General features: G+C 40.6%; 2 protein-coding genes across 3 annotated transcripts in view; one reads left to right on the top strand and one right to left on the bottom strand.

Moving 5' to 3' along the window:
* AAMDC (adipogenesis associated Mth938 domain containing) overlaps window positions 1–13,773 on the bottom strand; it is a 30,164-nt gene extending 16,391 nt beyond the window's left edge. The window contains exons 1-2 of the mRNA XM_015078866.3: window positions 13,636–13,773; window positions 6,405–6,554 (exon numbers count right to left, since the gene is read on the bottom strand). Of these exons, the coding sequence (XP_014934352.1) occupies window positions 6,405–6,536 (132 nt within the window). The 5' untranslated portion in view covers window positions 6,537–6,554; window positions 13,636–13,773. The remainder of the gene's footprint in view (window positions 1–6,404; window positions 6,555–13,635) is intronic.
* A 265-nt stretch (window positions 13,774–14,038) lies between these two features.
* The window catches only part of RSF1 (remodeling and spacing factor 1), a 160,114-nt gene continuing 159,422 nt past the window's right edge, over window positions 14,039–14,730 (top strand). For both annotated transcript variants that reach the window (XM_027039859.2, XM_015078860.3), the window contains exon 1: window positions 14,039–14,370. In XM_027039859.2, coding sequence (XP_026895660.1) covers window positions 14,184–14,370 — 187 coding nt within the window. In that variant the 5' untranslated portion in view covers window positions 14,039–14,183. The remainder of the gene's footprint in view (window positions 14,371–14,730) is intronic.

The raw sequence follows: 14,730 nt of genomic DNA, 5'->3' as shown, positions 1-14,730 counted from the left end.
TCATTCTGCCCCTTCTATATCTCAATGCCCTCCCATTCCTTTAACCAATCCAGATATAGTCCTTTCTTTAAGATCAAAGTTGGTAGCTAATAAGCAACTAGGTGTTTGGATCAAAAAAAATGAGTGCATGTGGTTCAAAACCAAGGCATGAACACAGAGCATGTGTTGGGGTTCTCTTTTTCTATGGAGCCCAGTTATGTAGGTGTGACTCTTCACTATACAGATTATATAGGTGTGATTGTTTACAATGTGACAAACTATAAAACTTGAGAAGTTTCCTTAAACAAAATGCCTACAAATGCTGGATAAAAATAAACATCCCTTGAAATGCTTAGCGGAGCTTATAGATGAAAGGGAAATTCCCAAAGGGCAAAAGTGAAGAAACAGCTGAAAATCAGAATGGTATACCGATAACTGAAGTAACGCTGGGGCATCTCCCATTCTTATTGTCTTTTATGAAACACTTTGAGATTAGGAGATAAGACTTGAGCAAGATATGACATTGGAACAGTGACACCCCTACTAAATATGCTAAGTGCCCTTATTAAACCCATCTTCAGTAAAAGGATTGACCAAAAAAATCTACCCACTGGAATAGGGAAAAGCAGGGGCTCTGTGTGTGGGGAAAATGTGTCCCTTGAGAATTTATAATCCCACACTTACCTACACATCACTTTGGGGTTCAATGTACAATATCAGCCTGATCTGGGAAGACCTCAGTCAGGAAATTGACTAAAAGTAGTCTCAGATTAAGAGTAATGTAGGATGCCAAGAAGAAACAAATATCAATCTTTGACAGGACAAATGTCAAGAAGGACATAGACCATTCAGGATTCCTACAGATAAAAAGTTACTGTCAAACTAGAATACCAAGAAGCATTAGGATTAATAAATGAGGGCCTTTTCAGACAAACAAAAACTGAGTTCATTAACAGATCCTCACTAAAGGAACTTGCCAAGAATATCTATAGAAAGAAAGAAAGAAAGAAAGAAAGAAAGAAAGAAAGAAAGAAAGAAAGAGAAAGAAAGAAAAGAAAGAAAGAAAGACCCACAAAGATCCAAATTGCGAGAAGGAAGGATAGGCAAGGAAACTGGTATATGTGTGGGTAAATATAAGCAAACATTGATTGTAATGATTAAAAAACAAAATATCTCAATGCAATAAATAATGTAATAAGAAAATACCTACTCTTAAAGGAACTAAATTATTGGATAACAATAATGTGTAAGATGGAAGGGAAGTGATGAAGCAAAGATACTTTACTGAAGTAGAGATAAAAATTAATTTTAGACTTATTTAGATTTTATTAGGATGAATTACATGAAATTCCTAATATTCAACTCTTTATAAAATATTATCAATCTCATATGGTTCAACCTAATATATTACAATATTAAAGATAACCATTAAGCACATGGAAATAAAATGTACAGCTACCAAAAAAGGGAGACACAAAAGCAGAATAAAACCTCAATACAAAAAAAAAAAAGGTGGACAACAGATGATACCATTAATATAAAAATTTGAACATGAAGAACAATACAAATTATGGGTTGTGGATACAGATAGATATTTGAAAAGTATAAAGGAAATACTTTGATATGGGTGGAGGGAAAGGGATCAAACTCTATTTCTAAGATTTTTTTTAATTGGAATGGTAATTTAATTTACCCATTTAATTAAATGGATAATATGGGTAATAATTTGCAATGAATTAAACTTATTATGTTTAATAATGCAATTTTTAAAGCCATAAAATTTTTTTTATTTTTTTAAAAGTTTGTTTATTTAGAGAATGCAAACAGGGGAGGAGCAGGGAGGGAGAGAGAGAATCCCAAGCAGACTCTGCACCATCAGCACTGAGCCCGATGCAGCGCTCAATATGATAAGTTGTGAGATCATGACCTGAACTGAAACCAAGAGTCAGATGCTTAACCGACTGAACCAACCAGGTGCCCCCATAAAAATTTTTTAAAAGCCATAAAGTTCAAAAGACAAAGAAAAAAAAAAAAGCCCCAATATGTAGTGTTTTCCAATTTCTGTGGTGTAAACACTCCCACCATGTTTGACTTTAAGATACCAGTGTGACATCACTGAATGCAGAGTTAATAAGAGATATACAGTAGCATATATAACATAGTATTTTTACCATACAGATAACAACAGATGTAAATAACTTCAAGAGCAAAGAATGTAGTAAAATAATTAGGAATTAATGAATTTTAAATATGTATTACCCATGTTTTAACCTTATTTAAGTTTATATAATTTAGTTTTTAATAATGGCTGTGTCTAAAAACTGGCTTGCATGGGCACCTGGGTGGCTCAGCTGGTTAAGCGTCCAACTCTTGGTTTTGGCTCAGGTCATGATCTCACAGTTTGTGAGACTGAGCTCCATATTGGGCTCTATGCTGACAGTGCAGAGCCTGCTTGGGATTCTCTCTCCTCTCTCTCTCTGTGCCTCCTGTTCTCTCTCTCTCTCTCTCTCTCTCTCTCAAAATAAGCAAATAAACTTAAAAAAAAAGCTGGCTTACAAAATTCCTGAAAATTTAACAATCAATTCTCACAAGCCAGTGAAAGCCACGTCCAGCACACCACTGCACAAGTATGAATCCAAAGTAGTTACTTCTGAGTGACATCCGTGAAAGTGTTGTGAAGAACCTCTGAAAATCCTCTTCTTCATAAAAGCAATGAGACTACTGGCAAAAGTGTAAACATAAACTTACTCTGTTCTCTGGAAGTTAACAAAGGTCTCCAAAAATTCAGGATGTGTTTATTTAAAAAAACACAGTTGAAAAGTGAGCTTTGTGCAATTTTAACTTGCCCTATTCCAATTTTCTCCTTCCCTAGTTCTCTGGTAGCCTTGAAAAGCAACAACCCACAATCACAGTGAAAACTACCAGCCTGGAAGTCACAAGATGGAATAACAGAATAAAACTCCTTCAAATCTCCTCTCCTAAAAAACTGTCATTATTTGACCTGTCTGATGGTTCTCTGGAAAACCCAATTCATAGGTTGTCTTTATTTGATCTGACTTGGAGTTTGCCAGTATAAACCTCTTTTTCCCCTCAAAGAAGTTTGTCCAAAACTGTCAGAGACAAATGTTTAACAGTGCAGCTGCCTGATGCGTTAGATAGCAGGGCAAACAAGGTTAACCAAAAAACTCAAAAGGGAAAACTGGGAAATGAGATCTCCATAGAGGGCTCTGAAAAACTCTGATATGAACCTTGGTATTGAAATGGTGATACACATGTCCAGGGTTGTGCATATGCTCAGGAATGACATGAGAAGGCCCTATACACACCACTCTGGCTAATCTTGAGACTCAGCATAAGCAAGAAATAGGCAGAATTTTATTTTATTTTATTTATTTTATTTTTTATTTTTTTAATGTTTATTTACTTTAGAGAGAGATGGAGCATGAGTGGGAGAGGGGCAGAGAGAGAGGGGGACACAGAATCCAAAGCAGGCTCCAGGCTCTGAGCTGTCAGCACAGAGCCCGATGTGGGGCTCGAACTCATGGACCACAAGATCATGACCTGAGCCGAAGTCGGACGCTCAACCAACTGAGCCACCCAGGCACCCCTAAATAGGCATAATTTTAAACTGCCTGGCTGAGTGTTGACTACATACCGCAAACTGCAAACAGAGCCCCTCAGCAAACACTGGAATACCTACTGGTTCCAGGCATATAAGGAAATCTCTGTCAAATATTATCTCAGGAAACTATATTCAAAGAACTAAAGGAAAGTATAAGGACAATACCTTAAAAATTAGAGAATATCAATAAAGAGATAGAAATTATTTTTTAAGGACAAAATAGAAATGCTGGAGTTGAAAAGTATAATAACTGAAGTGAAAATTTCACTAAAAAGGCTCAACAGAAGGTAAGAGTCAGCAAAAGTGAAAAATACATTAATTTAGATTATACAATGTGAGAAAAAAGGGAAAAGAATGAAGAAAATGAACAAAGCCTCAGACATCTGAGGGACTACCATCTAAAATACCAATATACTCATAATGGATATCAAAGGAGAGGAGAGACAGAATGGGCAGAAAGGATATTTGAAGAATGACTGAAAATCCTCCCAATTTGACAAAAACAACAATGCACATATCCAAAAAGCTCAATATATTCCACATAAGATAAATTCAAAGTGATCCACATGTAGACACATCACAGTGAAACTGTCAAAAACAAAAGACAAAGAATTTTGAAAGCAGCAAGAAAGGAATGACCTGTCAAGTCCAACGAAGAACTTTAACAGTTGGGTTTCCCATTAGTAAACAATGAAGCCAAAAAAGTGGGATGACATACACAAAGGGCCAAAAGAAAAAGACTTAAACAAATTTTTTTTTTAATGTTTATTTATTTTTGAGAGAGCGAGAGCATGAGCAGGAAACGGCCAGAGAGAAAGAGAGAGAGCGAGAGAGAGACACAGAATCTGAGCAGGCTCCAGGCTCTGCGCTGTCAGCATAGAGCCTGACGTGGAGCTCAAACTCATGAACCATGAGATCATGACCTGAGCCCAAGTTGGACACCTAACTGACTGAGCCACACAGGCACCCCAAGAAAAAGACTATTAATCAAGAATTATGTATCAAGCAAAATTATCCTTTAAAACTGAAGGATCAACTTTCATCATTACAGTATGAGGAGCTCCATAACCTCCTCCAAAATGAAAATTATTAAAGGAAACAAAAACTAGGGGAGCCTGGGTGGCTCAGTCGGTTAAACGTCCGACTTCAGCTCAGGTCACAATCTCGCGGTCCGTGAGTTCGAGCCCCGCGTCGGGCTCTGGGCTGACGGCTCAGAGCCTGGTGCCTGCTTCCGATTCTGTGTCTCCCTCTCTCTCTGCCCCTCCCCCATTCATGCTCTGTCTCTCTCTGTCTCAAAAATAAATAAAACGTTAAAAAAAATTAAAAAAAAAAAAGGAAACAAAAACTAAAACACACACACACACACACACACACAAACAAAAAATAAATTTTAACCACCCCCCCCCCAAAAAAAATTGGAAAAAAGAATACCACTCAAAGCCTTTGGAAATGATTCTAAGAGCAAACAGCAAATGAAGAAACATCTTTTGAGGTGCCTGTTTGGCTCGGTCAGTTAAGCATCCAACTTCAGCTCAGGTTATGATCTTGCAGTTTGTGGGCTCGAGTCCCACACTGGGCTCTTTACTGTCAGCACGGAGCCTGCATGGGATCCTGTCTTGTGTTCTCTCTCTGCCCCTCCCCCACTCGCTCGCTCTCTCTAAATAAACTCAAAAAAACAGAAAAAGAAAAGAAACATCTCTTCAGGAAATTCTATAAATATTTGGTAGGCAAGGTGAATATCTATGGTTTCTCAGGAAGACTGCTGCCTGCTTCTCCACTCCCAGCCAGTGAGGTGGATACTCCACTGGATTGCATCAGCCCACAACACGGAGCTGTTTCCCCTTTCAGCTACCAGCTGGAAGGCTTTGTTCCTGGGAGGAACAGGACTTAAGTATTTCTCATCCTGCTCCCAGCTGTCTGTTGCCGAGAAGTCCTAAGTGAATGTGGTTGAGAGGTAGGGGCTCCCTTCTTTCACCCAACCTCTAGCTTGGGAGACTCTACCTGAGTATGGCACAGTGAGAATCCTGTAGGAAGTACAATACAAGGAAAATGCAAGTTCAAACCACAACGAGATAATGTTTCACACCCACCCAGATGATACAATAAAAACAACAAAAAAAAAAAACAGGAGAGATTTAGAAAAATTGGAACCTCCATAATTCCTAAAATCTTTGTAAAACAATTTGGCAGTTCCTCAAAAAATTAAACATAGAGTTGTCACATGACCCAGCATTTCCAATCTTAGGTATATACCTAAGAGAATTGAATGATTTTGTTCACATGAAAAGTCTAGAATAAGCACATCTATAGTAACAGAAAGTAGATTAGGGGCTCCTGGCTAGCTTAGTCAGTAGAGCATGTGACTCTTGATTTTGGGGTCGTGAGTTTGAGTCCCAAGTTGGGTGTAGAGATTACTTAAAAAAATAAAATCTTAAAAACAAAAAAAAGTAGATTAGTAGTTGTAGGAGTTGGGGGGAGGGAAGAGAAGTGACTGCTAATGGTTATGAGGTTTCCTTTTGGGGTGGTAAGTATATTCTGGAATTAGTAGTGGTAAGTACTGTACAAGTGCATGACAATAGAAAGTCCATTGAATTGCATAATTTAAAAGGGTGAGTTAATGGTACCTGAGTTATATCTCTGGGTGGGGAAGTGAGAGGAGGAGGGAGAAGGCGAGGGAGAGGGAGAGGGAGGGGGAGAGACAGAGAGAGAGGAATAGTTACTTTTCACTTGGTCATTATGGCTTAGGAGGTTGGAAATCATTTGGTCAGCTTCATGCAGTGTCAACCACACACTCATAGCTTACCTCAGTTCCTGTTTCTCTCCAGTCCCAAGCCCGACTTCCCCCTGGCCACACTTTGCAGTCCTTATAGGTTTTAGTAGAGCCTTGTACTTTCATTTGCCCCCATGATAGGGAAGCAATTTCAGGGGAGGACATAAGGAACTTAACTGAACTCTGAAATTAAAAGAAAAATATGTCAATTAAGTTATGAAGTAAGGTTGAAAACAACTCCAAAACACAGGAGCTAGTCTACATACAAAAATGTATTCTAAAATATAATACTATATACAAAATACAGGAAACCCTGGTCCGCTGTGAGTTAACTTTGTCAGTTATGTGGTTGTCACTTCTTCTCTAGAGGTCTCAAAAGTAAAATGTTATTCTTGGGATCCTGAATCATTTAACCATGGAAACTAGATACTACATTACTAAGACTCTGGGTGGAATTCTCAATATTTTTTGAGAGATAAAATTAAGATTTACTTCAGCATGATGGAGTAAGGAGGTTGACACATCCTCTCCCCAAAAAGTAAGTATAAAGCTGTACAAGTCTTTCAAAAGAATAACTTGGCACTCTAGAAATAATAATAAAGGCATACTACAAGCTTCAAAGTGCTTATTTATGAAAGCCACTGTATTTCAGAGATCAATAACATGGCTTGCTGTTCCTGCCTGGGATTACTGTCATGTCCCCACATCAGTTCTGTTGGCACAGAGGTTCACCTTGGTTGAGGCAGAACATGAAAACCAACAACAGTCTTGCTGCTTTGGCCAGAGGAGGCTTGATTGATTTAGTGCATTAGAAGTTAAACTGGTGAGCTCAGCGGCAAGCAAGCAAACATGGATGGCAGGTGGCTCTGCTTCCTTGCTATTGTGAGTGTTTGGGGCAAGCAATGGATTTGCAGAGTAGGCAGGGATTTAACAGGAATTTCTCAGAGCTCACATAGCTATAGGGGGCTTGGTGAGCTCTCCACATATCTGGAGTGGACCAATTGCTGTGAGTATGTGTATCAAAGACACAAACTGAGTAGGCCTAAATCATGCAAACATTCTGGGCCAGTGGAACCAACAGCACATGCAAAATAAAGAAGCAAGAAAGCACAAGAGCACTTAGAATAAAGTAAAAGCCAGGCGAGCCATGAAAACAACATGAACATTGAAGGTACTCCCCAGTACACAAACTGACCCACCAGTAGAGTGAAAGTCTTACTGGCTTGAGTTGTTTGAACACAGTCTTTCTTTGACTGAATACTAAGCTATGTAGGAAGCCGAACTTAAAAATAAAAACAGGAAGAGAAATTAAGGAGCACCTGGCTGGTTCAATTGGAAGAGCATGCGATTCTTGATCTTGAGATCATGAGTTCGAGCCCCACATTGGGTGCAGAGATTACTAAAAAAATAAATAAACTTAAAGAAAATGAATAGGGGAGTCTGGGTGGCTCAGTCGCTTAAGTGTCTGACTCTTGGTTTCCCCTCAGGTCATGTTCTCACAGTTCATGAGCTCAAGCCCCCCATCAGGCTCTGCACTGGCAGCATGGAGTCTGCTTGGGATCCTCTCTCTCTTTCTCTCTCTCTCAAAATAAATATACTAAAAAAATAAAATAAATGAATAAAAATTAAAAACAGATTTCAGTGGCCACACATTGCATGAGAGACAGAATTTACAGATTTAGTCTAAGCAAGTGACTAAGTACAAAGAACAATAATGGGCAGGGGGAACATCAGAACCTAGGCTTCCAACAATGTATTCGAAAATATTCAGTTTTGGAGCATCTGGGTGGCTCAGTCTGTTGGGTGTCTGACTTGGGTCAGGTCATGATCTCGCGGCTCATGAGTTCAAGCCCTGCATCGGGCTCTGTGCCGACGGCTCAGAGCCTGGGGCCTGCTTCAGATTCTGTGTCCCTCTCTCACTCTGCCCCTCCCCCATTCATGCTCTGTCTTTCAGGAATAAATAAGCATTAAAAAAAATTAAAAATATTAAGTAACTTTTGAAAATTGCTATAAGGGAAGTATAATGAATTGCTATGAGTATTGAAAAAGACTTCTGTGTTAGTTGGCTAGAACTTCCATAACAAAATACCACAAACTGAGTGGCTTAAAAAACAGAAATTTATTTTCTCAGTCTGGAGGCTGGAAGTCCAAGATCAAGGTGCCAACAGGGTTGATTTCTGGTGACACCTCTCTTCTGGCTTGCAGATGGATTTCTCCTTACTTTGTCTTCACATGGCCTTTTCTTTGTGCATTAGAACTCTTGGTGTCTTTCTTGATCTTTTTTTGGGGGGTGTGGTAGGGTTCAAATTCCTAATTCAATCTTTTTACTAGTTATAATTCCATTCAGATTTTCTACTGTTTTTTGAGTTTCAGTAGTTTGTATTGTTCTATTCATTTCACTTAGATTATCTAATTTGCTGGCAAACAGTTATTTATAATATTCCTTTATAATCCTTTTTAAAAATTACTGTAGTTATGTCCCCTTGTTCATTTCAGTTACTTGACTTTTCTGTTTTCATCTTTGCCAGTCTAGCTAAAGACTTGTCAATTTTGTAGGTATTTTCAAAGAATCAATTTTTGGATTTGTTGCTTTTCTCTATTTTTCTATTCTCTCTTTCATGAAGATCTATGCTAATCTTTATCATTTCCTTCCTCCTACTTATTTTGTGTTTAGTTTGCTGTTTTCCAGTTTTATAAAGATGGAAACTTAGGTTATTGATTTGAAATAATCTTTAAAAAATTTTTTTAATGTTTATTTTTTTGAGAGAGAGAGCGTGAGCGGGGCGGGGGGGGGGGGGGGGGGGAGAGACAGATAGACAGACAGACGCAGAATCTGAAGTAGGTTCCAGGCTCTGAGCTGTCAGCACAGAGCCCAACGCAAGACTCGAATGCAAGAACCTAGAGATCATGACCTGAGCTGAAGTCGATTATGACCTGACTCATAACCCACTGAGCCACCCAGGAGCTTCTGAAATCATCTTCTTAAATATAGGCATTTACATATAGCGTATTTCTCTTTAAGTAGTGTTTTAGGTGTATCCCCTAAGTTTTGTTTTTTTTATGTTTTCATTTTTATTTATCTTAAAGTATTTTCTAATTTTATGATTTCTTCTTTGAACAATTGGTTATTTGGGTGTGTGTCACTTAACATCCATATACAAATTAATTTTCCAAATTTTCTTCTGTTTTTTATTCTGGCTAAATTCCATGTTTGGAGAACATGTTTGGCATAATTTCACCATGCTTAAATTTGTTGAGTCTTCTTTTTTATGCCCTAGCACATGGTTTATCTTGGAGAATTTTCCATGTGTACTTGGGAAAAATGTGTATTCAGCTATTGTTATGCAGTATCCATAGATGTTTGTTAAATCTAGTTATTTTGTTGTGTTTTTCAAGCAAATTTCTTTGTTTACAGTCTGCTCAGTTATCCTAGATGACCATTACTGAAAGTGGAGAATTGGGGCGCCTGGGTGGCTCAGTGGGTTAAGTGTCCAACTTCGGCTCAGGATATGATCTTGCAGTTCGTGAGTTTGAGCCCCATGTTGGGGTCTGTGCTGACGGCTTGGAGCCTGGAGCCTGTTTCAAATTGTATCTCCCTCTCTCTTCACCTCCACCATTCATGTTCTGTCTGTCTATCTCTCTCTCAAAAATAAACTTAAATAATAATAATAAGAAAGTAGAGTATTGAAGTTTCCAAGTAGTATTGTTGAATTCCTCTATTTCTCCTTCCAATTCTGTCAGTTTTTGCATCTTGTGTATTAGGGCTCTTGATGTATTGATTCCATGTGGTTTTGATAAACCTCTAGCTTTAGGAATGAAGCACTGACCTTTGTATATCTTGCTGTAGGAATGAAGCATTGACCTAGGCTAATGCATTCAGTACATTCTACTTTCACTTTCTACACTGGGCACACTGGCTCATGGTTGAATATGAGAGCAGAGATGGACCAATCAGTGTCAGTTTGGGGACTTTTTTGGGGAGCTTCTGAGATATTGAGGCTGGGATGTATAGAATATAGGAAAGTACCTTGAAACTGCCAGTACTATGAGGGAAATCGGTCTGAAAATTCAACCCATGAATAGGAAGACTAAATAGAGAGAAATACTGAGAAACAGACTTACCACCTGATTAGACCATACCTCAAGCATGACCTACCACTGGTCTTTTCAGTTATGTAAGGTAATAAATTTCCTTTATGTTTAAGCCTGTTTGTCTTTTACTTGCAAATTAAAGTATTTTGACACAATTTATTTTAATGATTCACCAGATATCCGAATATCATCTTAAGAGTACTAAAGAAATACTTTTGCAACCTAGTTCTGCTTGGTACTTAGAAAATTGGTGTGCCTGGCATATACAATTTTACTGAATGAAAAATATACGATAGCTACTGTATTCATGCTTAGATGTCATCTAGGAGTGTGATATTAAAGCAGGAATTTTACCCAATAATATCTATTTCCTTTGTCATAATCAAGTGATAAAGATCCCATTTGTTCATTCATCCAGACATTCATTCATTTATTTTCCTCCACATGTAAAGGTAAGGGAATGTGTTTCAAACTCTTTGTCTAAACCACAGCAACAAATACATTTTATGTCATAATACACGCTGGCAAACATACATATTTCATAAATATTTCTTGCAATATACTTATACTTATCCTTACTATAGATGATACACTATTTTCTGTTCTATTTTTTTAGCACTGTTCTATTTTTATTCTTTTTCATTTTTAATGTAATTCTGGTCTTGATCCACCACATTGATTTTAAAACTATGGGTCATGACCCAGTGTTTAAAAAATATTGCTATAGGCTAGGGCTATATTCAAAATAAATAATGAGGGCAGCATGTGCACTGGCTACATCAAGATGGGAGTGGACTTTTTATTTAAGGTCAATTAAGTAATGACCTTATCAAAATTTTTGTCTCTTTCTGCAAAACTGTTGTTAAAGATGTGTTCTAGGTCAGATTTTTCTTAAAATGGGGTCTTCAGATCCCCAGGTCTAGAGATACATAGATGTATCTGAAAGTTCTACCAATATGTTTTAATTTCAATTTGTGTTTAAGCAGTATTACTTAAAAAACTTATTTTACTATACGTTAAATAAAAACTTTTCTTTTGCTATAAGTCACAACTATAAATGTTTTCCTAAAGTAAGACTTTCTTTTTTGTTTTTTATTTTTTCATTGTGGCAAAATATACATAAAATAAAATTTACCCCTTTAACCATTTTTTTTTCTTAAGTGGGCTTCATAAGCCCAGCATGGAGTCCAACTTGAGGCCTGAACTCACACCCTGAGATCATGACCTGAGCTGAGATCAAGAGTCAGCTGAGAGAGGTGCCGGTAGCTCAGTAGGTTGAGCTTCTGGCTCTTTATTTTGGCTCAGGCCAAGAGCTTGTGGTTCGTGGGATCTAACCCTGTGTCCATCTCTGGACTCTCGGCGTGGAACCTGCTTGGGCTTCTCTCTCCCTCTCTCTATGCCCCTCCCCCACAAACGCTCTTCTCCCCCCCCCCCCCATAAATAAACTTTAAAAAATTTTGAAAAGGGGAGCCTGAGTGGCTCAGTTGGTTGAACATCTTGGTTTCAACCCAGGTCATGATCTCATGGTTGGTGAATTTGAGCCCCGCATCAGGCTCCACACTGATGGTATGGAGCCTGCTTGGGATTCTCTCTCTCTCCCCCCCTCTCCCCGGCCCCTCCCCCCCATTTGCATGCTCTCTTTCTTTCAAAATAAATAAACTTAAAAAAAAATCTTTAAAAAAGATGAAAAAAAAAGAGTCAGCTGAGATCAGGTCAGATGTTCAATGGACTGAGCTACCCAGGCACCCCCCTTTTCAATAATTTTTAAGTGTATACTTAAGTGGCATGAGGTATAGTCACACTGTTATGTTGACTTTAATTTTTCACAGCAGTATTTCTTAAAATGTAATTTTCAAGAGTATTGGAGAAATTTCAAAAAAACATTTTTCCCTTTAAAAAGAGTTTGTGTATTACTCAGGATTAGGAGTCAGTATTGTAGGTTACACATTGAACTTACAATCTAGATTTATTTTTCCTCCCTTGACAAAAATGAATATTTTTCTTTAGATAATGAGAATGATGTAGAGCATTGTGCTTTTTTCCCCTAGAAACACAGAAATTCAATAATTGTAAGCATTTTCTGTTCCCAATATAATTATTTGCCTGTACTGTATATCTTTATCTTCCTTTCATCATAAATTGTCCTATTTTACACGGTTTATATTATGCCTTGTTTCAAATTCTTTTTAAAAAGGTACTATGTAAGTTTTAAATGCACGCTGAAAATTCTGGCTCAAAGTAGTAGACTATATAAATTATGGCTGAATTCAATCTAAATTTTAGAAATTCCTTTGTTCAATAATAGCAACTAATGTTTTAAAAATAGTTCTAGTGAATGTGCCAGGGATTGCGCTAGTCAATTTACTGTGAATACCTAGTAAAATCCTACCATTTAAGTACATTTATTACCCCCACTTCACAGAGGTTCAAAGAAATGAAGAATCTTCTGTAATGTCCTGAAGCAGTTCTGTTAGGACCCAAGTCTGGCTGACTTCCCAAGCTCAGGCCCCTAACCATAACGCACCGTTACATTCCAAGCTGCACATTCTACTTTGCAAGATTGATAGTTTTCTGAGATTCTTTGTGGGAGAATGAGCACTGCTGCCCCAATGAAACTGAACCTTGTCTTCTAACAAAGTTTTTGCTCTTGCACCAAGTCGCTATCCTGTCCGTTTTCTTAGTGGAGTCCTAGCCCACCAACTGACCCTGGTCCCCTATAAGATCTTTGTGCCTCAAGAGTCCCTTCCCCTCACACCCTGGCAACCACAGCAGGGCCCTGTCCCCTCACACCTTGGTCGGCCTGAAGAGCCTGGTCCCTTCTAGACCCTGATCTCCTTGCAGGGCCCCGATTCCTCAGCTAGGTGATCCCCGCAGAGCCTCATTCCCTCAGGTCCTCGTCCCCCAGAGCCCTCAGACCCTGTTTTTCAGTATAGCTACGATTCTTGTGCCCCAGCAGACAGCAATACCCTTCAGCAAAGCTTCGCAGGCACTTCTTACAAAGGTCTCACCCCATTCCCTAATTAAGAGCACTTCTCAGCCTTTCCCCTTTCCAACCTTCTCCCAGAACCGTGCTTTTCGATTCTCCTCTTTTTCTGCTGCTTATTCACTCTCCTAAACTTCCCCCACCATCTGATGGCCGGGTTTTAGATCCCGGAGCTCCCACAAAACTCACCCAACGTCCTCTCTCCACGAGAGTTGCGATCCCACACCGCTCCGCGCTTTACCTCTCACCTTGGTTGGTTCAGGCCCTCTTGGCTAAGAGCTCCCCCCACTCGCCCCGCCCCGAAAAAGCCTTTCAGCCAGTCGTCGCCAGAAGCCCCGCCCCCTCCAAGACTATTGGCCACCACTCCTAAAAAGTCCCGCCTCTTCAAGCTTCCAGTCCTCCTCCCTGCCCCGCTTCCCTTGTTTTCATTCCCCCTGTCACACGAGGCTGTGGCAAACCCAAAGTGGGAGGGGCGAGGAAGAGGGAGGGAAGGGGGCGGAAAGAGGGCGGAAAGTGAAAGGCACAGAGCGCCTCTCTTTCCCTCGTCTGGTTGGGTTCTCGACTGCTCCGAGCAGCCGTTGTATTGTGGGATCGCGGCGCCGTGCCTGAGACGCTCGGATCCGCAGGAGAGCCTACTCACTAGCGCCTCCTGTTGTCTGTAAAGCTGCCCTGCCATTCCTCGGCACCTAACTCCCTCCACCCCCCCCATCGCCTCCTCCTCCATCCTCCAGTTCAAAATGGCGGCGGCGGCAGCAGCGGCGGCCGCGATGGCTCCTCCGGGCTGCCCGGGTTCGTGCCCCAACTTCGCCGTAGTCTGCTCCTTCTTGGAGCGCTACGGGCCGCTGCTCGACCTGCCTGAGTTGCCGTTCCCTGAGCTGGAGCGGGTGCTGCAGGCGCCGCCGCCGGACGTCGGCAGTGGAGAAGGTAAGCGAGGGGCCCGAACGCCCGGCGGGAAGCGGCCCTGGCACGCTCCTTCTCTCCGCTGTTCACGGATATCCCGGGCCTCCGCGGCTCTGTCCTTCCCCTGGGGCGCAGCTCCGCCCGGCCTGGCCTCTCCGCCCAGCCCCCAGGGTCTTGAGCAGTGGGGAGGCGGGGCAGAGACCCCCTAGGGCCACCGGGCCTGGCGCCGAGCGGAGGTGGGGGCGTCGCGGGCTAGATGTGGGCTGGGGGCGTGGAGGGGTCATTGTGCTGATCGGCGGCCCCTGGGACTGCTCCCCGGCGGCAGGGGCCGGTCCTCCACCCCTTCTCCCCCTGGGTGGCGGGGGAAGGGGAGCGCAGGTTCCG

The sequence above is a fragment of the Acinonyx jubatus genome, chromosome D1 (assembly GCF_027475565.1).
Source record: "Acinonyx jubatus isolate Ajub_Pintada_27869175 chromosome D1, VMU_Ajub_asm_v1.0, whole genome shotgun sequence".
Lineage (NCBI taxonomy): Eukaryota > Metazoa > Chordata > Mammalia > Carnivora > Felidae > Acinonyx > Acinonyx jubatus.
The sequence above is the reverse complement of the archived record's forward strand: the minus strand, read 5'-3'. Positions and strand labels throughout refer to the sequence as shown.